This window comes from Rhea pennata, chromosome 5 (genome assembly GCF_028389875.1).
Source record: "Rhea pennata isolate bPtePen1 chromosome 5, bPtePen1.pri, whole genome shotgun sequence".
In the NCBI taxonomy this organism is placed as follows: domain Eukaryota; kingdom Metazoa; phylum Chordata; class Aves; order Rheiformes; family Rheidae; genus Rhea; species Rhea pennata.
Window position 1 is genome coordinate 59,660,507 of NC_084667.1, and position 23,085 is coordinate 59,683,591.

At 41.7% G+C, this 23,085-nt stretch overlaps 1 protein-coding gene across 1 annotated transcript in view; it reads left to right on the forward strand.

The window, feature by feature from the left end:
- KIF26A (kinesin family member 26A) overlaps positions 1 to 23,085 on the forward strand; it is a 97,841-nt gene that overhangs the window by 37,193 nt on the left and 37,563 nt on the right. The window contains exon 4 of the mRNA XM_062577029.1: positions 12,031 to 12,188. Coding sequence (XP_062433013.1) covers positions 12,031 to 12,188 — 158 coding nt within the window. The remainder of the gene's footprint in view (positions 1 to 12,030; positions 12,189 to 23,085) is intronic.

Genomic DNA, 23,085 nt, shown 5'->3' on the forward strand with positions numbered 1-23,085 from the left:
CACAAAATGAATTTTTAAATTAATTTTAAAAATCTTTCTTGATAGCTTTCTCAGTGACCTTTTATTAGTATAGTGCAAGAAATATACTTGAGGGTCTTGTAACGAAATAAATTAAATACGGTGCTTTGACTGTAAATCTCATCTATGAGTTGGCTGGATGACTTTGAGCACTGGGACACCTCTACGACTCCGTGTATAAAACCTTGGCTTTGCAGAAGTCGCTGGCAAACCTGAGACTGTCAGTGGGGCTGGGACTCTACAGAGGCTTTTCTGTCTTCCCTTTAGCTTTAGTTGCGTTGGCGTTGCCTTGCCTAGCGCGGTGTGGCCTTAGCAAATACGGAGGAGAGTGGCGATGTAGGGGAGCGATGCCGACACCACTGCCTTGCGTTCAGGCTCATGAATGAGACCCTGCCCCGGTCACCGGATTAGCAGGTGAGATTAGAAAGTCTGAAATGAAGCAAGGTTAGAACTTCAGCCTTAAACATGCACGAAAAGCCGCAGCCCTACGGTTGGTTTAATTGCTAAAAATTCCATTCTTTTCCCCCTCTTTTTAATTGCCGCCAGTGTAGGATTCTGACAACGGAAATGAGGGGTCTTTTTAAAGTAAACCGTAGGTATCACAGTGAGTCAGGATAACAGGGTAAGAGCTGGCATAAGGGGCACTGGCAACACGATGGAAATGAGCGTTTTCTTAGGTGAGGGTGTGGATTTTATCTCTTTATGCCGTGTATTTGACACTTCTGCCACAGTGTCAATTTTACCGCTGTGGGACAGGGTAAGGATAAGGAGTATCCCTGGGATTCAGACCTTCTCGAGGCTCAAATTACCACCTGAAAACACAGTTCTTTTAATCCTTCAGTCCTCTAGGCTAAGCAGTTATTACTGTAGCTCTCGCAGAGAAACAAGTCCATACTAGCCTTTGTTGACAACTGAAGTCAACAAGCAATAATAAAGAATGTTGGCCCAGACTTCACCTGTGCTCATCAAGGGTAGATTTAAGACAAGCAGACTTTAGAGGTTATTTGCCAATGCTAATCTGTAGAATTTACCTTTGTTGTATCTCATCTTATCTCAAGGCCTGTTACTGAGGCTAATTGCCTTCAAAACTTCCAGAAATGCTTAGTGTAACTTCCTGAGCAACTCCCTGGAAATACCATAGGAGTGCAATTTTTTCTGTAAAATGGCAGGGGGAGGTAGGTCCACGTGTCTTTCGCTCATCCAGCAATCATAGGATACAGTTTAAGATAGAAAATGTCTCTCATTTTTTTTACTCCAAATATTTAATTTTTCTACTCTCCCTCTTGAACTGGTTACTTTGTGATGGTCTTGTCTGTTCACCCAATTTGCTTCAGTTTCTTTTACTTCTTGCTAGTCCATTTATGCTATGTATATGCTCTGTTCTGAACTCTCCAGTGAGCTAATTGTTAATCAATGCGCCCCACTTTTTTTCCCCTGTTGGAAATCCCTGTATAAGAAAGGCTATTAGTTTTTGCCTTTTGGACTTCCAAAGTGTCATCAGACATTTGAAAAAGATTCTTTTCCTTGTGTACCTAAATACTTTCATAAGGTCACTGCTGTTGCATCGGCAACCTTGGGTGTTGCTGGTGGAATCCAGCAGAAAGATGCCTTGCGATTTCGGATGTGAGTGCAGCAGAAAACCAGACAGATGAGCTCCGTTGGTCCTGTGAAGGCTGGTGGAGGAAAAGTCTTTCACAACAGGCCTGCATATAACAAATGGAAAGAATTTATTTATGTGGCTGCACTTGAAGTGAGTGTTGCCCAGTTGTCCTGCTTGCTTGAGATGGGATTGAGCATCATACGTTTTTTGGGAAGCACTTTGAATTTAACATTTGCTACATGGGCTGGGTACCAGAATGGTGGCATGTCCAGATAGTGGGACTGCAGGTAGTCAGAAGAGCAGACTGGGTGCAATGTGGCCATTGCTAGGTGTGTCTTCTGTTGTCTTGTGACGCGAGCAGCTGTGTGTGTGGCAAATATTGATGCTCTTTGTTATTGGAATTAGAATTGCCACCGAGAATTAGCTTTTGAAAGGAGGTTTAAAAAGCATCGATAGAAAATGTATCCGTATTTCTGTTTCTACACTTGGGTGAGAATTTATGATGTATAGATGGAGTTCATGTTTCAAGCATTTCGTATGTATATTTAATGGAAATGGATTGCCACTTTACTGAACATAGTATCAAATCAACTCTGTTAATTGAAAAAGATTTTTCACATTATTACTGATGATGTGACACAGTTTTGTTAGAGATGGTGCATAAAATACTGCTAGTTGAAATGGCATTAATGCATGCATTTAAATCCCTTTTTTTCATTTATGTGCACTATTGATTTTATTTCATTGTTGGGAAGGTAATGGATTTATAATTAGAATACAGTCACTGTAATCAATGATGAGATTATTAGACTTATAAATAGAACTTTAAGACTACGATGAGGTAATTTCCCGGTATAACAAAGGATCAATAATTAGAGGTTTGTTTTGAATCTTAAAGTAGTACTTGTAAGATTCAAGTATTAAACACTTTTAGGGAAGGGAGTGTATATATAAGTTGTTATACAAACTGATGTGGTGGTTAGGCATTTTCCAAACTTGTCAATTAAGCAGTTTCCAGTGTATTTATTTGTCTTAAGTTTGGTGCTTTCAAGGGCTTTTCCAGTTTTTTAGTGACTGAAGGTGTCCTGAGTGCTTGTGAGTTATGTATAGCTGCCACAGTCCCAAAGTTGTGTGAATTTGTTCTTTTCTGATCATCATATTTGAAGGAAGCATTTAACAGTGCTGTAGGCAGAAGGCCATCGATGGATTTTTTTTTTTTTTTTTTTTTTTTTTTTTTTTTTTTTGGTGAAGTTGGGCAAAGATAATGGCTCTACCATCCAGAAGCTCCCCCTTCCACTTCTAAACTCACAGTGATGAAGTCTGGCAAGACTAGTGTAAGAAGGAAGATAGTGGAAGGATGGAGAAGGGGAGAGGGATGGAGAAGGGGAGAGGGATGGAGAAGGGGAGCGGGGACTCGTGTAATGACTGTCTTGGGAAGGATCTAGTTTTACTCTGTCCATGCAGAGTAGCAGTGTGAGAATCCCCTTCACGCTCTGACCAACCTCTCTTGATGACTTTGAAGTACTCACAAGGACCTATGGGCCTGATCTCCTGTTACTATGTTAGGCCAGAACTCTAGCATGGAGATCATTGGGAATGACAAGAATATAAGGAACATCCTCCTGCATCTGAGCTACAGTCTCTGTAGCCATGGTTATGTCTCCAGCTGTGGAAATCGGAGATGCTGTTTAGGGGGAGCTGTGGAGCCTGGCCACTCTCTGCAATCTGCTTGTATTCCCCAGCACCCACAGCTGGAGGTTAGAAAGCACATCTCTGTCTGTTCCCTCTAGTATCTGTTTATGGACAAGTTGTCCATGGATTTGTCTAGTCACTTTTGACCTGTCTGATACTCTTTGCCTTTACAACCTGCTGTATCAGCGAGTTCCAGAAGTTCACTGCCTCAGTGCAAGGGAGTACTTAACTTCTTTCATTTCTTTTAAACCAATATCTTATTAGTTTCACTGAATAATCTCTAGTGCTTATATTGTTGATTTGGTGAACAGCAGTTCTGCATTCAGCTTAGCTACCACCCACATGACTTTGTAAACTTCTGTCAGATGCGCCTCAGCCTTCTCCTCTCCATACCAGAGCTCCAGTCTTTTTTCTTTCTCCCCGTAAGGCAGCTGCTCCATCTCCTTGATCATTTACTTGTTATCTCTGTTGTTTCTCTCTCCACTACCTCTGTCTTGAGATGAAGGACTAGAACTGCACTGGTACTCAATATGTGGACACCCTTCTTGTTATCAGTCCCTGCCTGATGATGCCCAAGATTTGTTTGGTGGTTTTGCCTGCTGTTGCGTGTTGAACTGATGATTTCAGACAGCTGTCACTGACTTAGATATTTCCTGGGTTGTAATTGCCAGTTCCAAGTTTAGCAGCATTTAGGTATGGTTTAGACTATTTTTCCCTAAATACATGATCTTTATCTATGTTGAGCCTTGAGCGGGCACTTTGCCCTCTCGAGTTTGGGAAGTTCTTCTGGAATTCCTCATCATTGGCACCACATTCAAAGAGCTTTGAGACATCCACAAACTTGGAGATTTCACTGCAGTCACAATGAATCATGACTGCTACGTGACTTCTGGGTGGAGAGTAAACAGCAGGTCAGCAATGAACAGCAGCAGGGGAAAAGGAATAGCACTGCACAGCATCTTCCCTATTTTGGAAACTTGGTGTCCTTCAACAATTATCATATGGTCTGAACTGTCCCAGACTTACGCTGCTGCATGAATTCGCCTATCATTGAGCCTTGTTGGGTGTATTAAAGAACCAGTTCACGCTTCATATAAATAGGGTTTATACCTTTGCAAGTAAGATACTAGTAAAGGGGTACCTTGCACTTTGTAGCTGACAGGCAAATTGGTCCCAAAGGGTGTTCTCTTTAAAGCAGTTATATTTAATATATAGGCAGTCTGAGCGTGATTGAAATAGAAATTAGGTATGACAGTCTCCATCTACTTTTGCCTTTTATTTGCTGGCATTATATTACAATCATTATAATATAATAAAATTGTAATAATAAGGACCTGTAATCCTTGGCAATGTGATTAGTTCATTTTGCAGAATGGAGAAAGCAAGGCACAGGGATATTTTAACCAAGTTGCCTAAAGTTGTAGAAATTTTTTTGCCATCAGGAAGATGACACAAGCTCTCCTCAGTCGAAGTTCTGTATGTGTCCACTGTTTGTCTTTTGTTCAAAGACGCATCTGGCCATTGGAAATTGTGCTAATGGAAAAGCATTTGTCTCCTTGTAGGAAAACAAATCCTAAGCTGATGGAAATTTGCATTATTATGAGCTTGTTAATGAATTCCTTCGCCTGCTCATATCAGTGCTTGACAAAAAGCAGGGATTCAACTGTATATTTGCCGTTGGAATAAACAGTTCATTTTCAATTTTGACCACAATGGTAAATTGAAACACCCTAAGCAGTACACAGCTATATTTTTTGGCTCTGGCTTTGGAGGCTGTAACTATTGTAATACACGTCAGCAGGGAAGGTTTAGAGCAACATTTTCTGATGCTTGCCTGGAGGCATTAGAAGAAACAGTTCCTCTACTCTGGCTGTTTTAAATCCACAGCACGTTAAAAGTCCTGATTTGAGAGTGCTTGTGTGCAGCAGGAACTACCTTTTTTTTTTTTGATACCTTTTCCAGCTGGCGGGTTTACGTGTGCAGCCGGGAGGGTGAGGTTTGTGTGATGAGCAGTCAGATCGCTGTGAGGGAGAAAAGACGGAGCGTCACTTGCTGCCTCTCTGGTGCTGCCGCCCCGAATGGCTGGAATGTGAAGTCGTCTGCGTTGGTACAGAAGCTCTAGATGGCGAAACCCACTGAATCAGAGAGGACAGGGTCACTGTAAAGGTGTGAAATGGCAGCAAAGGGGCAGCAGGTTCGTCGCTGCCCCACGGCATCTTTGTGCTCGCTGGAGCCCTGGCTGCAGAGGCTTCCCGGTGCGGGAATTTGGGCAGGCTGGAGGAGGGAACAGGCATGTTGGGGGTGAAGGAGGCCTCAGCAAGACCTGCCCACAAGCAAGTGAATATCTTGGGGATCGAGGAGCAGAAAGTAGAGCAGGTCTGAGTTATTCTTGGAGTGGGATCAGTAGTCCCTCAACAGGGAGGAACAAGCTGCCTCTTCTCTGTCCTTGTACTACTCTGGGCATCAGTGCTGGGGGCAACAGGCTGCAAGCGCCGTGCGTTTTGAGAGGCCCAGACTGTACATGCTGCACATACTGCTTGTGATTTTTGGCGGTGAAGATTCAAGCCCTTCACCTGTGTTAGTAGTCCAGATATTCACTCAAAAAGCAAGGGCCTGAGATTGCATACAGGTCTTCTGAGTGGCTTTCATTCCTGCCCGAGGCAGCAGGCTGGCCCTCCTGTTCTTCCTCAGTCCTTCCTTTCTGTGGTTTTCTCCTTCTGCCTTATTTTCAGAGTTCGGCAATACGCCAGGCATTAGCAGCTCTCTCAGCTGATACCCTGTTTGGGGGGAAAGGGATATAATGCTCTGCATTTGATTCACATTGAACACGCGATGCATGTGAAAAGTCTGAAACTACGGGTTTAGGTGCAGATTACTAGAAACAGCAATCTTGTTACCACATTGCAGCTGCAGATTACAAAGTGACTACAGGAGTGTATTTTAGTTATAAAATGCCCTTATACTTTATAATGAGCCCCAGTAGAAGCACTGTCAGCTGGTAGTAAAAAGTTTATCCAGACTATTGTTCAGTTCAGCTTGGCCTATACTGCCCTGTTAGCTTTGCATAATGCTATTCAGTCTGAGAGGGAAATGTTTAACGCAGAAGATGTATGCAGGATTTCATCCATGCTTGAGGAAAAGGAGGGTGGTTAGTGTGAGCTTTATCCAGGTAGAGATTTACGTCGTATTTGTTCCAGTAAGCAGGAGGAGATCATGGAGTTTTAGCATGAATCATTTAGGGGGAAAATTATTTATTGTTATACAAACAGTAGCTTTAATATATTCTAAAATTGTTGCACCAAGCAGTTTTTATCATTTAATTAGCTGTGACATTCTAGTTTGAAAGTGAACAATGCTAAGTTAGAGCAAATCCTCAGAATCTCGTATTGTTGCCTCCTAGTCATAATGGTACTTAAAACACAAAAAGAGCCCCAGTACAGACTCAGAGGCTTGGTCTTGCTAGAGCTCCACATGCAAGTCACTACTGAACTTCTGAATGCTTTCATTATGGGACCATGTGTAGGAAATAAATCAGATTGAATTCTGACTAATTATGTGGATGTGTATCAGACATGTGGATGTAACTTCTTGAAATGAGAGTAAAGTGTTGATGCTTTTGCAGTTTCCTACATTGCCTCTTCTCTGAAGCTGGTTTTGATACTTATTTTTAGCCATCATATCTGATTACTTCCTTCTGCAGCTCCTCCAGCTTTCTTATTTTCTTTTCTCATGGTTTTCTTTTACCATCACAGTGCTATTCAGGAGTTGATTTATTTTTCTCCATGTAGATTTTTATATTCCAATTATTTTTCTTGCTTGTCATCAAGCTCATGTTTGCATGAATTATGGGGGCAAGGTGGCAGCGCCAGCCTGGCTTTTTTGGCTCCCTGCACAAAGGTCAATATCCAGAGAGTAGAAATATTCAGGAAACTGGAAACATTATGGCTTAATTTTTGGCTTTGGACATGAAACTTGTTAAGAGCTTGTTAGGGTTGTAATTGCCCTTTAGGAGGGGAATGGCCTGACAGAGCATTGTGTACCTGGAGATTTAATCTTTGGCAAATTTATTGACAATGTAATTCGGGACAAGCTCAACTTGTCCAAACCTATGCAGATGTTTCCTGCCGCTCGGTCACGGTGGGGAGCCCGTGCAGTGGGATTCAGGGACTGTTGAGTTCCTGGCTTTTTTGTTTCGCACTTCCCGGCACCCCTATGCAGCGAGGGGATGTAGGGCACCGTCAGCTTCTCCTGGGATGGTGGAGGTGAGGCCTTATAAAGCAGTTCTGGAAATCTGCCCGTAGAGGATTAGCTGGTTTCCAGAGGGTTAATGACTTCTACCCCCCCCCCGCGCTTTTTCTTAGAAAATTAAGAACCATAAATCTCTGCATGCGGAGGCCTATGACATTTAAAATATTCAGTGCAGTCAGTAACACTTTATAATGACAAGGTTGTGATTTCTACATTTGATCATGAGTGATTTATGAAAATGTAGTAAGTAGCAAAGCACGGTTCCCTTGCGTCTTCTCCCTGTGCAGACTTGTGAGCTACATATATATATATATATGTGTGTGTGTGTGTGTGTATATGTGTGTGTGTGTGTGTGTGTATATATATATATACACACACACACACATATATATATATGTAAAAGGCCTAGCAAAGTTGCTCCCGTTCCTCTGGCGAGTTACGCTTTCCACGCACAATCCCTAGAAGAACGCGGTGTATACTGAGATGAGGGAAGTGCATGAGGTAATTCCTGCATTTAATTTAAAAACAGTCCCCTTCATCTTATTCTTAACCCTTCAGGAGCTGTAAGAGAGGCAAGCTGAAACTGCAGTGTGGCAAACCAGAGCGTGCAGGAGGTCCCACTATGTGCGTTTAGTTCTCCTACCTCGTGGCAAATGACTCGGACCTGACAAATTTCCTCATACCTGAACTGGCTTTTCTTGAACCAGCAGCAGTTCTGGTCTGCAACTGCAAAGACAGACGTATGTGTGGAGCCATCTTTCTCGATGCTTTTGTTTCCTCCCTGTTTTTCTCATCCTCTGGTTCCTCTGTCTCCCCAGAGTTGCCTTTGCTCTTCCCTTCTTCCAGGGTGCTGCTGGTTTCTCGCCAGGTATGACGGTGCTGGGGAGCGGGCTCCTGAGCCACTGGCACCTCAGTGCACCTGATGCCCAGTGTGTCCGTGGAACAGTGCCCACGAACAGCCTTTGCTAACTTGCAGCACTGATGGGTGTTCTAAACCATGTGAACATTCCTCAGGTCACTTCTGGAAAGGTGGTGTGAGCTCCCAAATAATGTACCTGTGCTGAAGTGTTGCTTTGGCTAGGGATGCTGGTAGGAGTACTGACCCTGCCCTCCTGATCAGCGGAGAGGGGCAGGTGTCTCAGCAAGAGTTGAAGATGACTGTGCTAGAAAAGGATTGCGCTTTGGGTGGTGCAGGCAGTCCCTGAAACAAATCCTAAACTTGAAAGAACTTGTTTGGCTTTTTGCAGCTTGTCAGTATATAGCAAAATTGATGTTACCTCTGTGTTTAAGAATGCTAATTAAGGAATTGAAGGCTTAGTGGAAAAGATATGGATTGTTTGTACCTACGCTAGTCTTCTGATGAATTTGTCTTGCTTGTCTTGCTTCATTTTTTTTTGCCCTTTCCAAGGACCAGTGCTTTCTCCTCAGATTCCTCTCGTCCTCCTTTGATGTAAATTTTTCACATAGAGCTGAGAGTAAAAATTCTAAATTTATCCAGAAATTGCAGTTTGAGTTTTCAAAAGTGATTATTGTTTGCAGAAGTGGCCAACTTAGGGACATCTGCCTTGAGATACCTTAGGTAGGAAACTGATGCTTGGAATGTACTGAGCCTCTGCCACCTGAAAAATCATGTTTGGCTTGGATATTTCAAGTAAGGTACCTCATAATATGTCCAAAACTACTAGTCTGTTTTAGAAATCTAGGCTTTTAAATTCCCACAGGAATAGAAAGTGGAGAAAAAAGCATGCATGTTATCCATTGCTCACATTTTTATTAAATGTGAAGATCTTTTAAGGGAATGACAGATTTCAGTGAGTTCTTACAAATGTTACACTCTGCCATAAAATTCCATGAAGTATCATGTTAACTCTGCAGAATTCACCTTTACCTTTAGATTGTGAAGTGGTTTTGCTGAAGTATGATTGCTTAGAAACCCCTTCCTCCTTCTGTATTTTTTCCAATATTTCACTTCAATCTATGATTTTCTTCATTTCAAAATCCTGTTGTCTCACGTAGTCCTGTTGAAATCAAGTGGAAAAACGTGTCTTGGGAATTCAGTTGGCTGCTACACCACCGGCCACTGTGCGCGGCTGCCTCTTGGCATGCCAACCTGAGAGCCAGAGGTGCCTGCACCGAAGTGTTCCTCATCGCTTCTGTCCGGGAACCAGCCTCGCTCAGCCTTGCTTAGTCACTTTGCGTAGTTTAACTCTAGTTTCATCGCTTGGGTTTCTTAATGAGGTGAAGCATAGCACAGCGTGCCAATAACCACAGAGGGCAGCGTGCCGTTACAGCTGATCCAGCAGCTTAGGCCAAAGATCGTAAGTCCGCCTTTTCCTCATGGGCGCTTGATCGTTTCCGTGACATTGTGTCATGCGTTCTGCCCTCAGTTACTCCCTTTCATGCATCTGTTGTAGGTTTCTTCATTCATCCATTGCTTAAGGACATAGTAAGCTCCATCTGTCATTAGCGTTGTGTATCACTTTGTCATATTTGGATGTTTCCTCGTCCGCATTATTTTGCTGTGCCGTACATTTCCCATGGCTGGTACGGGTCAGGCGGTACGTGTCCTGCTTCAGTTTGTTAATGCTCAACTATCTGCTTTAACTACCACTTCATTACTCCATCACCTAGTTTTAAGCACTTAACCATGTAAGCAAATCAGATCCTTTTCTACATATTTCAGTTCACGGTTCTTTGTTTCATTGCCAGTGGACTGCAGCTGGGATAGATGGGCTTCCTTCTTTTCTAAGCCTGTGTTGCTGGCACACCAATTTTTGTACTGGCCTTGACCTCTAGTGCTTCTTGGCCTCTGCCCTTTTGCCTGCATAGCATAAGAAATCTAGTCTTCTGAGATTTCTGTATTACAAAAAAAGAGGGTTTTCTGTGGATGGTTATTCAAAGTTTCCAGTTAGGCTTCCAGGGAGAATAGCTTCACTAGGGTTAAGTTAATCTTTGAGAATATTCCCCTATGGCCTCAAATCTCTTAGGTGAGGTCTGTAAAAGCTTTTTTTTTTTTTTTTTTTTTTTTTTTTTTTTTTTTAAATGTAAAAGTCTAGAGGAAAGCATTAGTCAGCCACTTCATAACACTGACAGTAATATTAATATTTAAAGAGCAGGCCTTTAGAGAACTGAGCATACTTTCTTCTTGTTGGCTTCACTGGGAGCTGGGAAGTCAGCACTTGGAACCTATGGGAATGAGTCTAGCGAAACGCCAGACAGTTTTTTATATTTCAATCAAGCATTGCATGGTTGGCAGGATTTTCTTTTACTTGATACCTAATAACTGGGTTGCCTCAGTTCTCGTGAGAAAAGCTCTGTTTGGATTTTCAGTGTACGATAAAGTTGAGGGCGCGTATGTAACTGGAAAGGCCCTGTTACCATGTCTGCATATCTGTAGTTGTAAAACATGATCTATGGCAGCACAACTTTAAAATTTGGTGGCATCCCAGGAAGCATTTAATTGCATTTGTGCTTCATTACAAGGCTGTCTCATTTTCGGGAATTTATTTTAGCTAATTAGTTGGAAATGTCAGACTAGTATTTCAAATGACAGAAACATCATATATTATCATACATGAAGCAATTAACTCTTTTGACAAATATTTATTGTGGTGTCGTCTTTAATTAAGTTTTCAGTGCTCTTAGACATAGAGCAGGTTCTTCCCTAAAAGGAGATCTTTGCAGCACTGATGTGACTAACTGAACTTGTCGCTGAAAGAGTTAACGGCCTAAGCATGAAGATATTGTCATGACATGATTTCACAATACAGATGTCTGATATTTTGGCAAAACCCCCTAACAATTGTCCCCTCCAAACTCTGCCTCAGATACCACAGATGCATTATGCTGGAAAAGGTGCATCTCCAGTCACTCCTGTTTTTCCACTGAAACTGTTCACAGGAGACAAAAATGCCATGTTTTTATGCTACTAAGATAGATAATGTTGAAAAGCAGGCCTGTATATTGATTTTTAAAAAGTCTTTTTTTTTCCCTTTTTTTTTTTAACTTGGTTTTTGGGGTTATTCATGTGGAAACATGCTACAAATGTGACTGGTTAGTTTGTCTTAAACAAATAGATAGGTCTTGTAGATGATGTGCCACTGAGAAATAATTCCTGACAGTTATAACTGAAGCAGATAAACAGTTCTGCCAGCTGCCAAATAACACTGTAAAACAAAAGGATTCTGCTTATTGTTTTCCATTTCTTCATGCCTGTCAAACTATTTAACTGAGCAGTACCCATCACATAGGGTCTCTGTGCCATTCTGCTTGTCTGCTGCACTCATGGTTTTTACCTTCTCAATTGCAGAGCCAGCTGTGGTACGCTTGTCCCATGGTGCCACCTCCCCGCTACCGCTGAACTTGGTGTTTGCCCTTGTGAAGACACATTTTGGAAGCACCTCTCTAAGATGTTGTAGCCACTCAGCAAGCATATCAACCTCTATATGTGTTTTATTTTATTTTTTTTTCAGGCAGAAACAGCACCAGAAAGTGGTCGGGATGGTCCTAATGTGCAAGTCACCTCAGGGCAGAACAACTTGGACCCAGCCGGGACAGGCAGCTCGCAGAGTTTGGTTGCTCCTGCTGGGGTCTCCGCAGGTACCTCAGCTGCCGCTTCGTTCTTCATAAGGTAGTTTTCACCTTTCTGGTTTCTGTAACTGCTAATGGTTGTCAAGTGGTGGTGAAATGCCTTTGACACTTTGCCATGAGTAAGATGTGTGGTACGTGCTGCCAGTGGACGCGGAGTCAGGCACTCTGCCCTGGCTGTGGATTCCCCAGGGGAGCAGAGATGTGCTGGTTTTCTAGCTGGAGAGCTCAGCTGGGACCTTGATTGACCAGAAACCAACAATGTGGGTGGTGGGCTCTGCCTAGTCCTTAGGGGATATTTCCACCTGTAACAAATCTGTCATTCAGCAGGTTTCTGTGGAGCATGGCTGGAAAAACAAGGTCTTTCCTCTCAGATCTTGTCTGCACCAGCTGAGCGCCCTCTCTAGCTGTCTGTCCTGCATATGCAGTTGACATACATATGTTCTCAGAAGAAATCCCTCTAAAAAACACTAAATTCACCTTAATTTATTGATGATTGGCTTGACTGGAGCTAATGTTGTTTCTCTTCATACTAGTGCAGTTATTGCATGAGCTTGTGAAATGTTTGCTTGCCTTTTCCAGAACACTTGCGTGTGCTTTCTCCTCTACAGTCAGAGGATTATTTTGCTGTTCCACCTACTGTAACTGACTGAGGAAGATAGTTAACATATAAAGCAAACCCTTGCTCTGTGAACAGATACCACCTAGGAAAACTTCGACTGAGCGATGGCAGAAAAAGATCCATGCACATTTGGATATCTGTTTCCTTCCTATTTATTCAAAATGGAGATCAAAGATGATCATCTTGATCTGTTTGAGAGGAATAAAAAGTTTTTATTCAGTTTTTTATCCAGTAGCATGGTTTACACATGCAAATAGAAGTTTTTTTCTGTAGCGGATAACAACAGTTGAAACAGTATAAAGCAGTCATTTCTAGCAGGAACCTAGAACATTTTTTTTTTAATGTTGGGTCTTATAATGAAAATGATCTGTTAGTTTTGTTTGTGAAATGTTTGTTGTAATTAGCAGTGTTGATTAAATGCAATACACTCTCAAGCAGATGGTATTTAAAACAACAAAATACAGGGCTTTGTACTTGCTTTCCAAACTCCTTTTTTAATTCATAACTGAACATGTTTTGAGACAATATTGAAAAACGTATGTCCGTGAATGGCATTAAAGTAAAATTTATGCACTGAGAATGCTTATCATGTAATCAAGGAAAAGGAAACAACAGAATTTCTACATGATCTTTTCAAATGTTTTGCAACATTGAAAGAATGCCTTTTTAGTATAAATTAACTTGTAATCTGACCTTAGAAGGAGCTCAGCTTCCCAAGACCTTTGTGTCTGAGCTAAATCCTGTAGATTCCTTTTATTGTCAGCACAGAGAAGTGGTTACCTCTGGAGGATGACACATTTGATTTTTTTTTTTTTAAGACAGGTGTCTGAAATTGGTGGAAGCATAGAGCAAGGGTATGGTGAAAAGCTCAGTTAAACAGCTCTCTCTCTCTTTAAGTTATCTAGTTAAGGGCAAAAGAATCTACTCCAAACTACCTAGACTGGATAGTAGCATATCTTATATTACTGTATTTCAGATTGTGTGTATGAATAGTCTTATTCTGGTTTACTTAATCTATTTACAATTTATTTCAGTATATGTTTTATGCAAACGTAAAGACTATAGCTTTCCCTGGAGAATCCAGAAAAGAACAAAAACCCCCAGAAATAGGAGAAAGAAATCAATGTCTAATAATCTGAAATAAGATCCAAAACCTTTTATTCACAGTTATGCTTCTGTCATTGTCAGCAAAACTCTGTTCTAATTTTACTGTGATGTGAGAGATCCAGGTTGTCTTTGCCTTGATTAAAAAACTCTTGAAGTCAACAGCAAGACTGCAAATGATATCATTGGACTTTGGATCAGGCCCTGATTGCTTCTCATGAATCTGTCTTTGCCCTGAGTCAATCAGTTTTATAGCTTTAGCAGCTATGTGCTGGCTAAAACATTTTACAACCCATTAGTACATTGCTTATTCCCTACCCATGTTGCCTCTGTTCAAAATTGATTCTCTCTCTCTCTCTCTCTCTCTTTTTTTTTAACTAAACAACAACACTAGTTGATTTTTTTTTTCTTTGCAGATAGCACTTTGATTTCTCTTTTTGTGTGTGGTGGTTGTTGGAGAGAGACTTAAGCAAGAAATGACAGCTGATAACTGTTAAAAGAAAATTATGTGAATTAATTCTGTAGTATTTTCATGTTTTATTATGTTACTGCTTCATGTGTTGTCTGCATTCATTCTCAGTATTCCAGAGCCTGTCTAAGAATCTCTTGTTCCCTAAAAGAAAGCATTCCAAAAAACAAGTTCAGGTATGACTGTGATTAAACATACAGATTGAAATGCAGAAAATTTTACAAAGGAGGAGGGAGGAGAGATCCATTTAAATCTCTGGCAATCATAAACATGTTCAGCAAGCGCTCAGGTGGGTACCGTTGCTTGCATGGACTTGGCCAGGCTGCCCCATCCCCGTCAGCCTCCAATCCCAGGAAAGGCTCCCTGTCCCCACTACTCCTCTTCCTCGTCCTCCTCCTCCTCCCATGGGGACTGACTGACCCAAGTTTTGGCACTGCTTCTTCCTCCAGCCCTCTGTGCCATGCAGTCCCTGGCGGGGTGGGGGGGGACAGAAAGAGGAGAAGATCTTCAGGAATGTGTCAGAGAGATACTGGTGGGAACTGCGGTAGAGAAGTGGCATTCTCAGGCACCACAAGTATTAGGATTACACCAGTTCCACCTGTTTCAGCTGGTTTTGTTCAGTATTAATGGGCTGCAGATGACTGCCTGTTGCTCTGGCCTTCCCAGTATCATCTCCTCTGTCCCTTCACACCATCTAGCTTTCTGCGTTTTGGGGAAGCAGGTCGTTGCTGCCTCAAATTCCTCATGGCAATATTCTCTTTTCTCTCCTCTATCCCATCCTCTCTCAGCAAACATCCTGAATGAAAGAGAAGTCATGGCACTAGCACTATGATGTGGTCCATATACCCTGTGTTTTCTGGACTTTTCCTTATCATGTTTTTCTCTTCAGCTATTGCAATTGCAAACTTTGTGGTGGGGCCACTCTCTTACTCTTGAATTATGCTGAGCTCAGCACATTTTGTTTCTTGTTGCCTGCTGGAATAAATACAAGTGTTATATTGATAATTATGAATATGCACACACGCACATATGTACATACATATATTCTAAAGCATTGCCCTCTTTTTGATCAACTCTTCTGAGTACCTTCAATTTTTTCAAAAGTTCTGTTGTAGAAGGGGCTGTCGTTGGGATTTAGAGGTTGGGAAAAGGCCTATTTTGTCATAGAAATAAAACACCTAGGCAAAAGTGGGCACATATATTAAATTTTAGTGTATTGTGCTGTGGAGTTAGTTGCTTTGGACGTTAAAAGCTTGGTAGGGTCCTTGTGGAAATTGCACCTTTGGTTTATTTAGCAGCAGCAGCAGTAGGTGTGGAATTTTTCACATGAATAAATGCTTCCAGTCTTGTTTTGGGGAAACGGCTTTAAGAGTGTTTGCACAGGTCCTAACACTTAGCTTTTGGGCTGCTGTGTTATTTCCTGGCAGCAAATAAATGCTTTTTTTTTTTCCCCCACATTAAAACTAGCGTCTTTGTTCAGTGAAGTAGCCCCCTTTGACTTTTCTGTGCTGTCTTGTGCCTGTGAAGGGGGGAGGCCTGTGTGTTTTTTGTTGTAGTTGTGTGGTTTTTCTGTTACTGTAATTTGTTCCTCACTGAGAATCATAGCTTTGTGTTTGTAAGGTCACAGACTCATAAGGCAATACAGAAGGGATTGTGTCCTCACCTGGAAAATAATAACTAAGAGCTGCAGCAAAATGTGTAGCTGGTGATAATTTGCACTCATGATTGAAGATCCTTAAGGTGGTGGTTGCAATGAATGCATTGATTTTGTTAAGAATATATGCAGCCCAAATCCGCATGTTCATCCAAAGCGCTTTCTCATTTGAATGACTTAATTTCTTCAAGCTTAATTACATTCTGCTTTTTTAAAAAATAGCATTTTATTCATTACCTAGAAATGCAGAGAATCTGGAGTGGAAGTGCTAACTATTCAAAATCAAAGCCACATATTATAAACTGGTAGAATATTAGGAAAGTAAATCATTTTTAAGCTTTTATTCCCTCTCACTCTGATCTGTCATAGAAGGAAAAAAGCTCTGATTAACGTATGGCCGTGTCACACAAGCAAATTGCCAGACATTACTCAATGGCCATGTTACGTAAGGGCTACAGGATTTGGCAGAAAGTACATCTTCCGAGTGGGTCAGTGATAGACTGTGAAAGCCTTTAAGAACGCCAGAGCAAAAAGTACAGCATATGAGCATTAATGTCTGCAAAGAGGGTCCCAGTTTACTCTGCTAATGCAGGAGCAGCTTACTCTCGTGTTCTTCAGATTTAACAAAAACACAACTGGGCCGTGTCCATTGGCGTGGGCTGAGCCATGCCTGGCTGCAGTGCTCCAAACTTTCTACCTGTTTCCAGGGTTTTCTATATAAACAACCTCAACAAACTTTAGATTATTAATGAAAATATTTGAGAATATAGTTATAGAACCATTCTGTGGGCTGCATCCTCTTATGCTTGCAACAAAAAAGCCAAATAAAAAAAGCCAGTATAAAGCTGTAATAAGTTGTCAGGCTTTTTGTTAGCTGGGCCCCTGGGAAAGAAAGGAAATGTTGCTTCCAAGAATAGGAAGGAGAAGGGCAGAGAGGAGGAGGAGGTGGAGCTCAGGAATGGGAATGCACTTGGGAAGAGATGGGAGGAAGATCTGAGCTGTGACTGGGTGGGTGAAGTCAGAGCTGATTGAAAGGAGTTATGTATCACACAAACTCTCTTAAATTTTAATCTCTTTTGCTACTGGATTATTTCCTGTCTGTTCAAACTAGTTTGTCACGGAGTTGCATTAGCTGCCCTAGGACCACTGCCTCCGAAAGCTGGGGAACAGCTGTGTGATTGCAGCTACTTTCCCTTGCACCCAGCTGCTTCTGTCGGAACAATTTCTCTTTGAAACACAGCACTTACTGGAGGGAAGTTTTTTAGGTTTCTGAATTATTTGCAGTAGTGCGTTGCTGGACTTTGCTTCTTTAAAACGATTTAAGTCAATAAATCTGGGGAGCCAAAATGGTGAATTAGACCTGTTATCTCTCCACTCTCTTCATATTCCTAAATGTTTAAGAAGCTGTGTCAGTTTAGGCATGGCATAAAACATTATATGTGATACACTTTCTTCAAGCAGCTTTTCTTAACAAGACATAACACAATCTCCGAGTAATGTAATTGAACATCTTAAAGCTAAAATAAACATAGTGGTCTTTTTCTAGATTCAAGATATTCCATCATATTTAATGCATCTGAGTTGTGGATTAAAGAATCTAATTACTCACTAATGAGCAGTAATGGTACATATAAACTAAGGGTCACTATCCTATTACAGGCACCTGATGGTTCACTGATAAGCATTTGGTCATTAGATTGACCATAAAATACAGTCAATAATTGAGGTTACTCATAGAGCAGGCACCTTATCAGCTTTAGGCATGGTGGGACAGCTTGTCAGTACTCTGTGTACTGATTGCACTGTGACTGAGCATATGATTAGGGTATTGAGGCAGTCTGTATCTAATGAAACTGCAGGCTAGGCATAGCAATATTAGCACAACCACTAAATGACTAATGTGTTTTTGTTCCAAGCCTCAGACGCTTCAATTAGTTCCAATAAAATGTGATCTACTGTTAGCAGTAGGCAGAGGATTCAGATATTTTGTGTACAAGCTTTCATTACGCTAGTCAGGATTTGTAGCATTTTGGGGACAGATGAAATTTGTGTTGCTTTGCATGAAAAAAATGATAGAAATAATAAAAGCTGTCATTACCACTTTAACTTCATTTTTTCGGTTTTATTTTCACATTTTTTAGACTCAGAAATTCTTTCTGAGGCAATAGCTGGTGCTTCATTTAAGAGATAGAACTGACAGTAGCAAATTAGATATCTACATGTTCTGCTTTAAGATCCATTCATGCACTTCATATAGGCTTGCACAAATAGATCTAAACTTAGAATGTATTCTTTGGCATTTTGTACCATATGGAACATTAGTCAAATAGTCTAGTTCTTGAAGGCTGCTGTAGAGATATTGATTTTATTATGCTTTAAACTGTTGCTGAGAAAATAACCTCAGAACCTATTTTTTATGATTTTTTTTCCATGAGGAATTTTTTCCATGAGGATGCCTTAACTTTCATAAATTATTTAATATAGTGAAGGATGCAAAATGCCTTTTGTCTTTCTGAACTGCTATTCAGGCGTCTGTGATGCGACCTTGGAAAGTAACCATAGAAACATGTTAAAAGCTTCAACCAAAAATCTGTAGTTCAGTTTGACAGTGATGCAAATTCTGTGAAAGAAGATTATGATGTATTAGAAACACTTGAGGCATAAATTACCAGTAACCTGTTAAACCTGATTATTCCATGACTATCAGTACTTTCAGAATTTAATACAGGAAAAAAAGCACAAAAAAATGAAATGTACGTTTTTTAAGTTGCCGTGTTCAAGATATTTGTAGCTAAATCGCTTCAGTCTGTCATTCTTTGCTCTGTTAAAAGCAAGAATTATATTTCTTCTAAGTTCATAATGTAGTTCAGCAGTTCTCTACATCTAATAGCTGTAAACTTTTATCCTCTACCCTGCTGGGATTCATTGGTATCCTGGCTTTGTGCAGAGCTGGCATAATTTAAATCTCTTTGACAGATAAAGTAGATAACTGGGTTATGAGTAAGTAGTTCACTAGAAGGTGAAGAAAATCTGTGAGTCATTGGATCATGAGTTAGACCTCTTAGTGCTGACTTGTGGTAGTAAGGCTAGTTTGTGAGGCTGAAATAGAAGAGCTTAGTTAAGGGTAACCATAGTAAATTCTTGGTGAATGACAAGTCAAGGGAAGAAGCAGAGTTGGTTGTCACAGCTTCCTCATTAAACATAATCCACACCCAAGAAATCATATGTTGAGATGATGGGGAAAAATTAAAATTGAATTAATTACCCAGAAAATCAGCGTACCAGCTCCTCCCAGTTAAGACTGTCTTGCTGACAGATATGTGCAAAGACCTATGTATGGTTCATCTCTACTTGGCAGTGCCTTAGCAGTATCAAGGGAGATACAAGACTGTTCCAGGGATGTAATGACTAACTAGTATTTAATGCAGATTAACTACTGCTTGGAATATCAACTTATCTTCATTAAATGCCCTGCAGTACCCCTGTTTCTCTTGCTACCACTCAATTACTGTTGGAAGCCCATCTTCTTCCTAACATTAATACATAACCAGGTTTACATCTATATCAGAGACTGCAACATATACATGTAAAGCTAGATGCCAGCACTTAAGGCTGTAGCCCAGCATAGGGAGGATGGAGTGGGGCTGCCCTGTCCTGGAAGAGCCAATCTGGAAATGGCATCCTGCTAACATTAACCCTCTCAAGCTGCAACATTTTCCACATGCTGGGAGGGATGTGTGAGCAATCTGCGTCTTGGGAGAAAGCTGCAAATGTGAAGCATCCAGCTGTTTCAGAGGGAGCTGGATGTTTAATTAGCCTTTTCCCCTTACTGAGTCTCTCCTCTGACTCTAATGGGTTGAAGCAGCCTGGTCGCTGCAGGGTGTCACTCCATGATGCTGAAAAGGCAGATGCCTTCCCAGCCCCCTTTTCCTTTCTGCACAGAGCTGGAGAGAGCACGATAGCCTTTGCGCAGACGTGCAAATGGAGCTGGAGTGGGTGCTGCTGAAGGGCTTGCCTCGTCTTGCCGGTGCCAGGCTGTGGCTGCTGGAATGTGGTTGCTAGCCATCCCCATGGGAATAACATGACATGGGCTTAGCGCAGCGCTATGTGGGGACAGCAGACCGGGCAGGGTGTGTAGCATAGTGCAGTATCTTGTATCATCTTAGGGCTTTCCTAGTTGCTGTGGCAGCATAATACTGCCTATAATTAAGGACAAACAAAGCAGTGTGTGCTTTAGATATATCCCATTTCGTGTTAGCCCATAAGGAGGATAAATTAGAAGATAAGCGTGAATTTAGTAGGCTTTGTTCTTGGAGACAGAAATGACTCTCAGGGCAGCGCATTTAAGAGCAGACCATCATTACTGATATCATTGCTAGTACTGCATCATATGTTTACACATCAATGTATGGTAAGTGATGTTCCCTGCTACAAACGGCTCCTCTGTGGAGACTCTGAGACTGAAGTGACAAACAACGATCTCAGGGCTGTTGGCTTGAAGAGGGTTAGGGATTGGGGTAAGAACCAAGGAGAAATTATGTAAGGTGTCAGCATTAGGGAGATGAGGAGCAGAGATGTTTGTTGGCATGGGCCACAGAGGAAGTACGGGAGCAAGATGGGCAAAAGGGTCACGCTGGAGGTGGCAAAATGAAGCAAGATGGGAGCCTGGTGACAACCAGGAAATACAGAAAACCAAGGAAATTGAAAGACAGACAATAAAAGAGTGAGGAGCAAGCCAGATTTAGTGATGTAGGGATCTCATGGCTCTTGCGATAGGACTTCATCTTTGGAGATGCAAAGGGAAGGATGTCCTATGTCTCTAGGAGTTTTTAACTAGAGAACAGTCTGGAGTATTCATGGATAATATTGACTACAGCCTTGAGGATATTCATTCTTATTTCGCCCTCTCTACTCTTCTGCTTTCCTTAACTTACTGTTTTGTCCCTTACCTCAGGCATTTTTCATATGAGCTGTTCTCTGTTGCCTCGTTTGTTCAGAGCTGAATGCCCCCTCCTGATTCTGCATTCCTGAATATATGGCATTTCTCTCTTTGGCTTCTTCCCATCTTTTTGCCTTTCCTAACTTGTCAAGGGGAGCATTTCTCCCACCTCCCCCCCACTGTAACCCTCCCAGTCTGCCTGCTTTTTTGGTTCTTTGACTCCTGACCATCAGCACTGCTTCAGACTCCCCTATTTAGGGTCCCTCAGCTCGGCAGCAGTGGCAGCTGCAGCTGGTGACTTCGCTGCAGGAGGAGCGAAGCATTCCGTAGGTAAAATGATAACGAAGACTTTCTTGCAGGGTTGTAATTTGACAATTCACACCTGTTTCTCTTAGCTTCATTGCTGACTTTTCGACTCTTCCAATAACATATTTAACTAACTATTTTAATGCTTCGTTATGATAAACAGACTTAGCAGTCAAAATAGGAAAGTCAGATTGATACTTAATCGAATCTTTCTTCCTCACTGCTGACTTGCAGTCACTCTAACGCTCGGTGTTAAGAGTGTGATGGGTGCAGGTTGCCGAGCAGATGGACTTTCAGGCGACGCTGGCCATATTCTGAACTGGCCCATTTTGTTTGCTTGTGCTAATGGCACAAAACGAGACATCTCACATTATCATTTATAATGAAAAATGAAACGTCAACCCAGAATAATACATCAGCATTATAAATTTCAGTGTTTGACCAACTGTGGGATTACTCTGAATGTGCTTTAAAATTCTCTTTATAATAGTGAGTTTTGGCTAAAACTTCCCTCACCCTTCCTGACCAAGGTTGGAAGATGTTTCTTTTGGCAGTGTGTTTCAAACAGCTTAGCCAGTAGCTAAGTCAGCATCAGCTGCTGCTTCTGTGCAGGTGGTCACAGAGTGATGCTTTATGCTTTGTTGGGCTTTTCTGTCGCTCAGTGGTGGATCTCACTTACTAAGAAATACTGCCCTATGGAGTTTTTACTGGAAGGAAATGACTCAATGGAAGTTAATTAGCATAAAATGAATCTAATTTTAGTGTTATTAGTGAAGCTAGTTGCAGTCCAGGGCAGGCTTTGGAATATCCTTTGGTGATGTGTCTTGAGCGGGTCTTCAGGTGGTGTTTGTTTCTGCTGAAATTTGAACTTAGCGTTTTGGGGTCAAAAACATTAAAAGCTGTTGTCATAGCAGGCATGGGTTTGGAGGGGGGCGTTTGGGAGCAGCGTGCTTGCTGCATTGTTCTCTCCCCGCCAGGAGCCTTTTGGGGCAGGGTCCGTGTCCTCGCCCGTCTGCCCGCAGTGACAGCAGAACGTGTGCCTTACGTTTTCCTGCTGAGTGCTATTTTACGTGGTGCTGCGGTGTCAGCCTGTTACACCTCTGAGAAGAATCGTTACAGAGCTAATGCCAGTTAAATAAATCACAGGAACGCCAGGCTTTATGAAGCCTGTGTGATCCTCCTCTGATTAAAGATACGTCACTGTGTGGGCGTACGACTTCTCTACTGCTGTATTTCCATTGCATCATTTAGTGCTGTCAGTGCCCATTTAACTCGGTAACATGAGGCATAAGTAAACGTCCCACTGAGAAGGTATTTGCTTGGCAGTATAGGTGTCAAGCCTTTGATTAAGCATCTGAACTAAAACCTGGCTGAAGCAGGGATGGACCCTCTGCAGATTTACTAGATACACAGTGAAACGTGGGACTGAGGGAGGCGGTGGTGGTGGGAAAGGTATGTGATCTGTGGGGACAGTATGCTGTGGCAAAGGAAGGTAACCTAAAAACGTAGTCAATCCTGGAGCTTAACAGTAAAGGAGGCTTTATATCACAGATGCTAACTTGTATTCAGACTGTGATATGTGACTGGGAATGTGGAAATACTGGATTTCCCCCTAGTTCAGTCCCCCTCTGCCCTGCCTGATGTTTTCCTTTACCTCATCCATCAAATGAACTCCATATTTACCATATCCTGCTTTTTTCTGTTCTCTTTTTCCCTCACAAATGTGCCTGTTTCTTCCCTAGAGCAGCCTGAATGAGCAGAATGCTTTTCTTTTCATAGCAGATTGTTTTTGATAAATAGCATGGAGTGTAATATCCTTTGTAACAAAAATAATGTATTGCCTGAT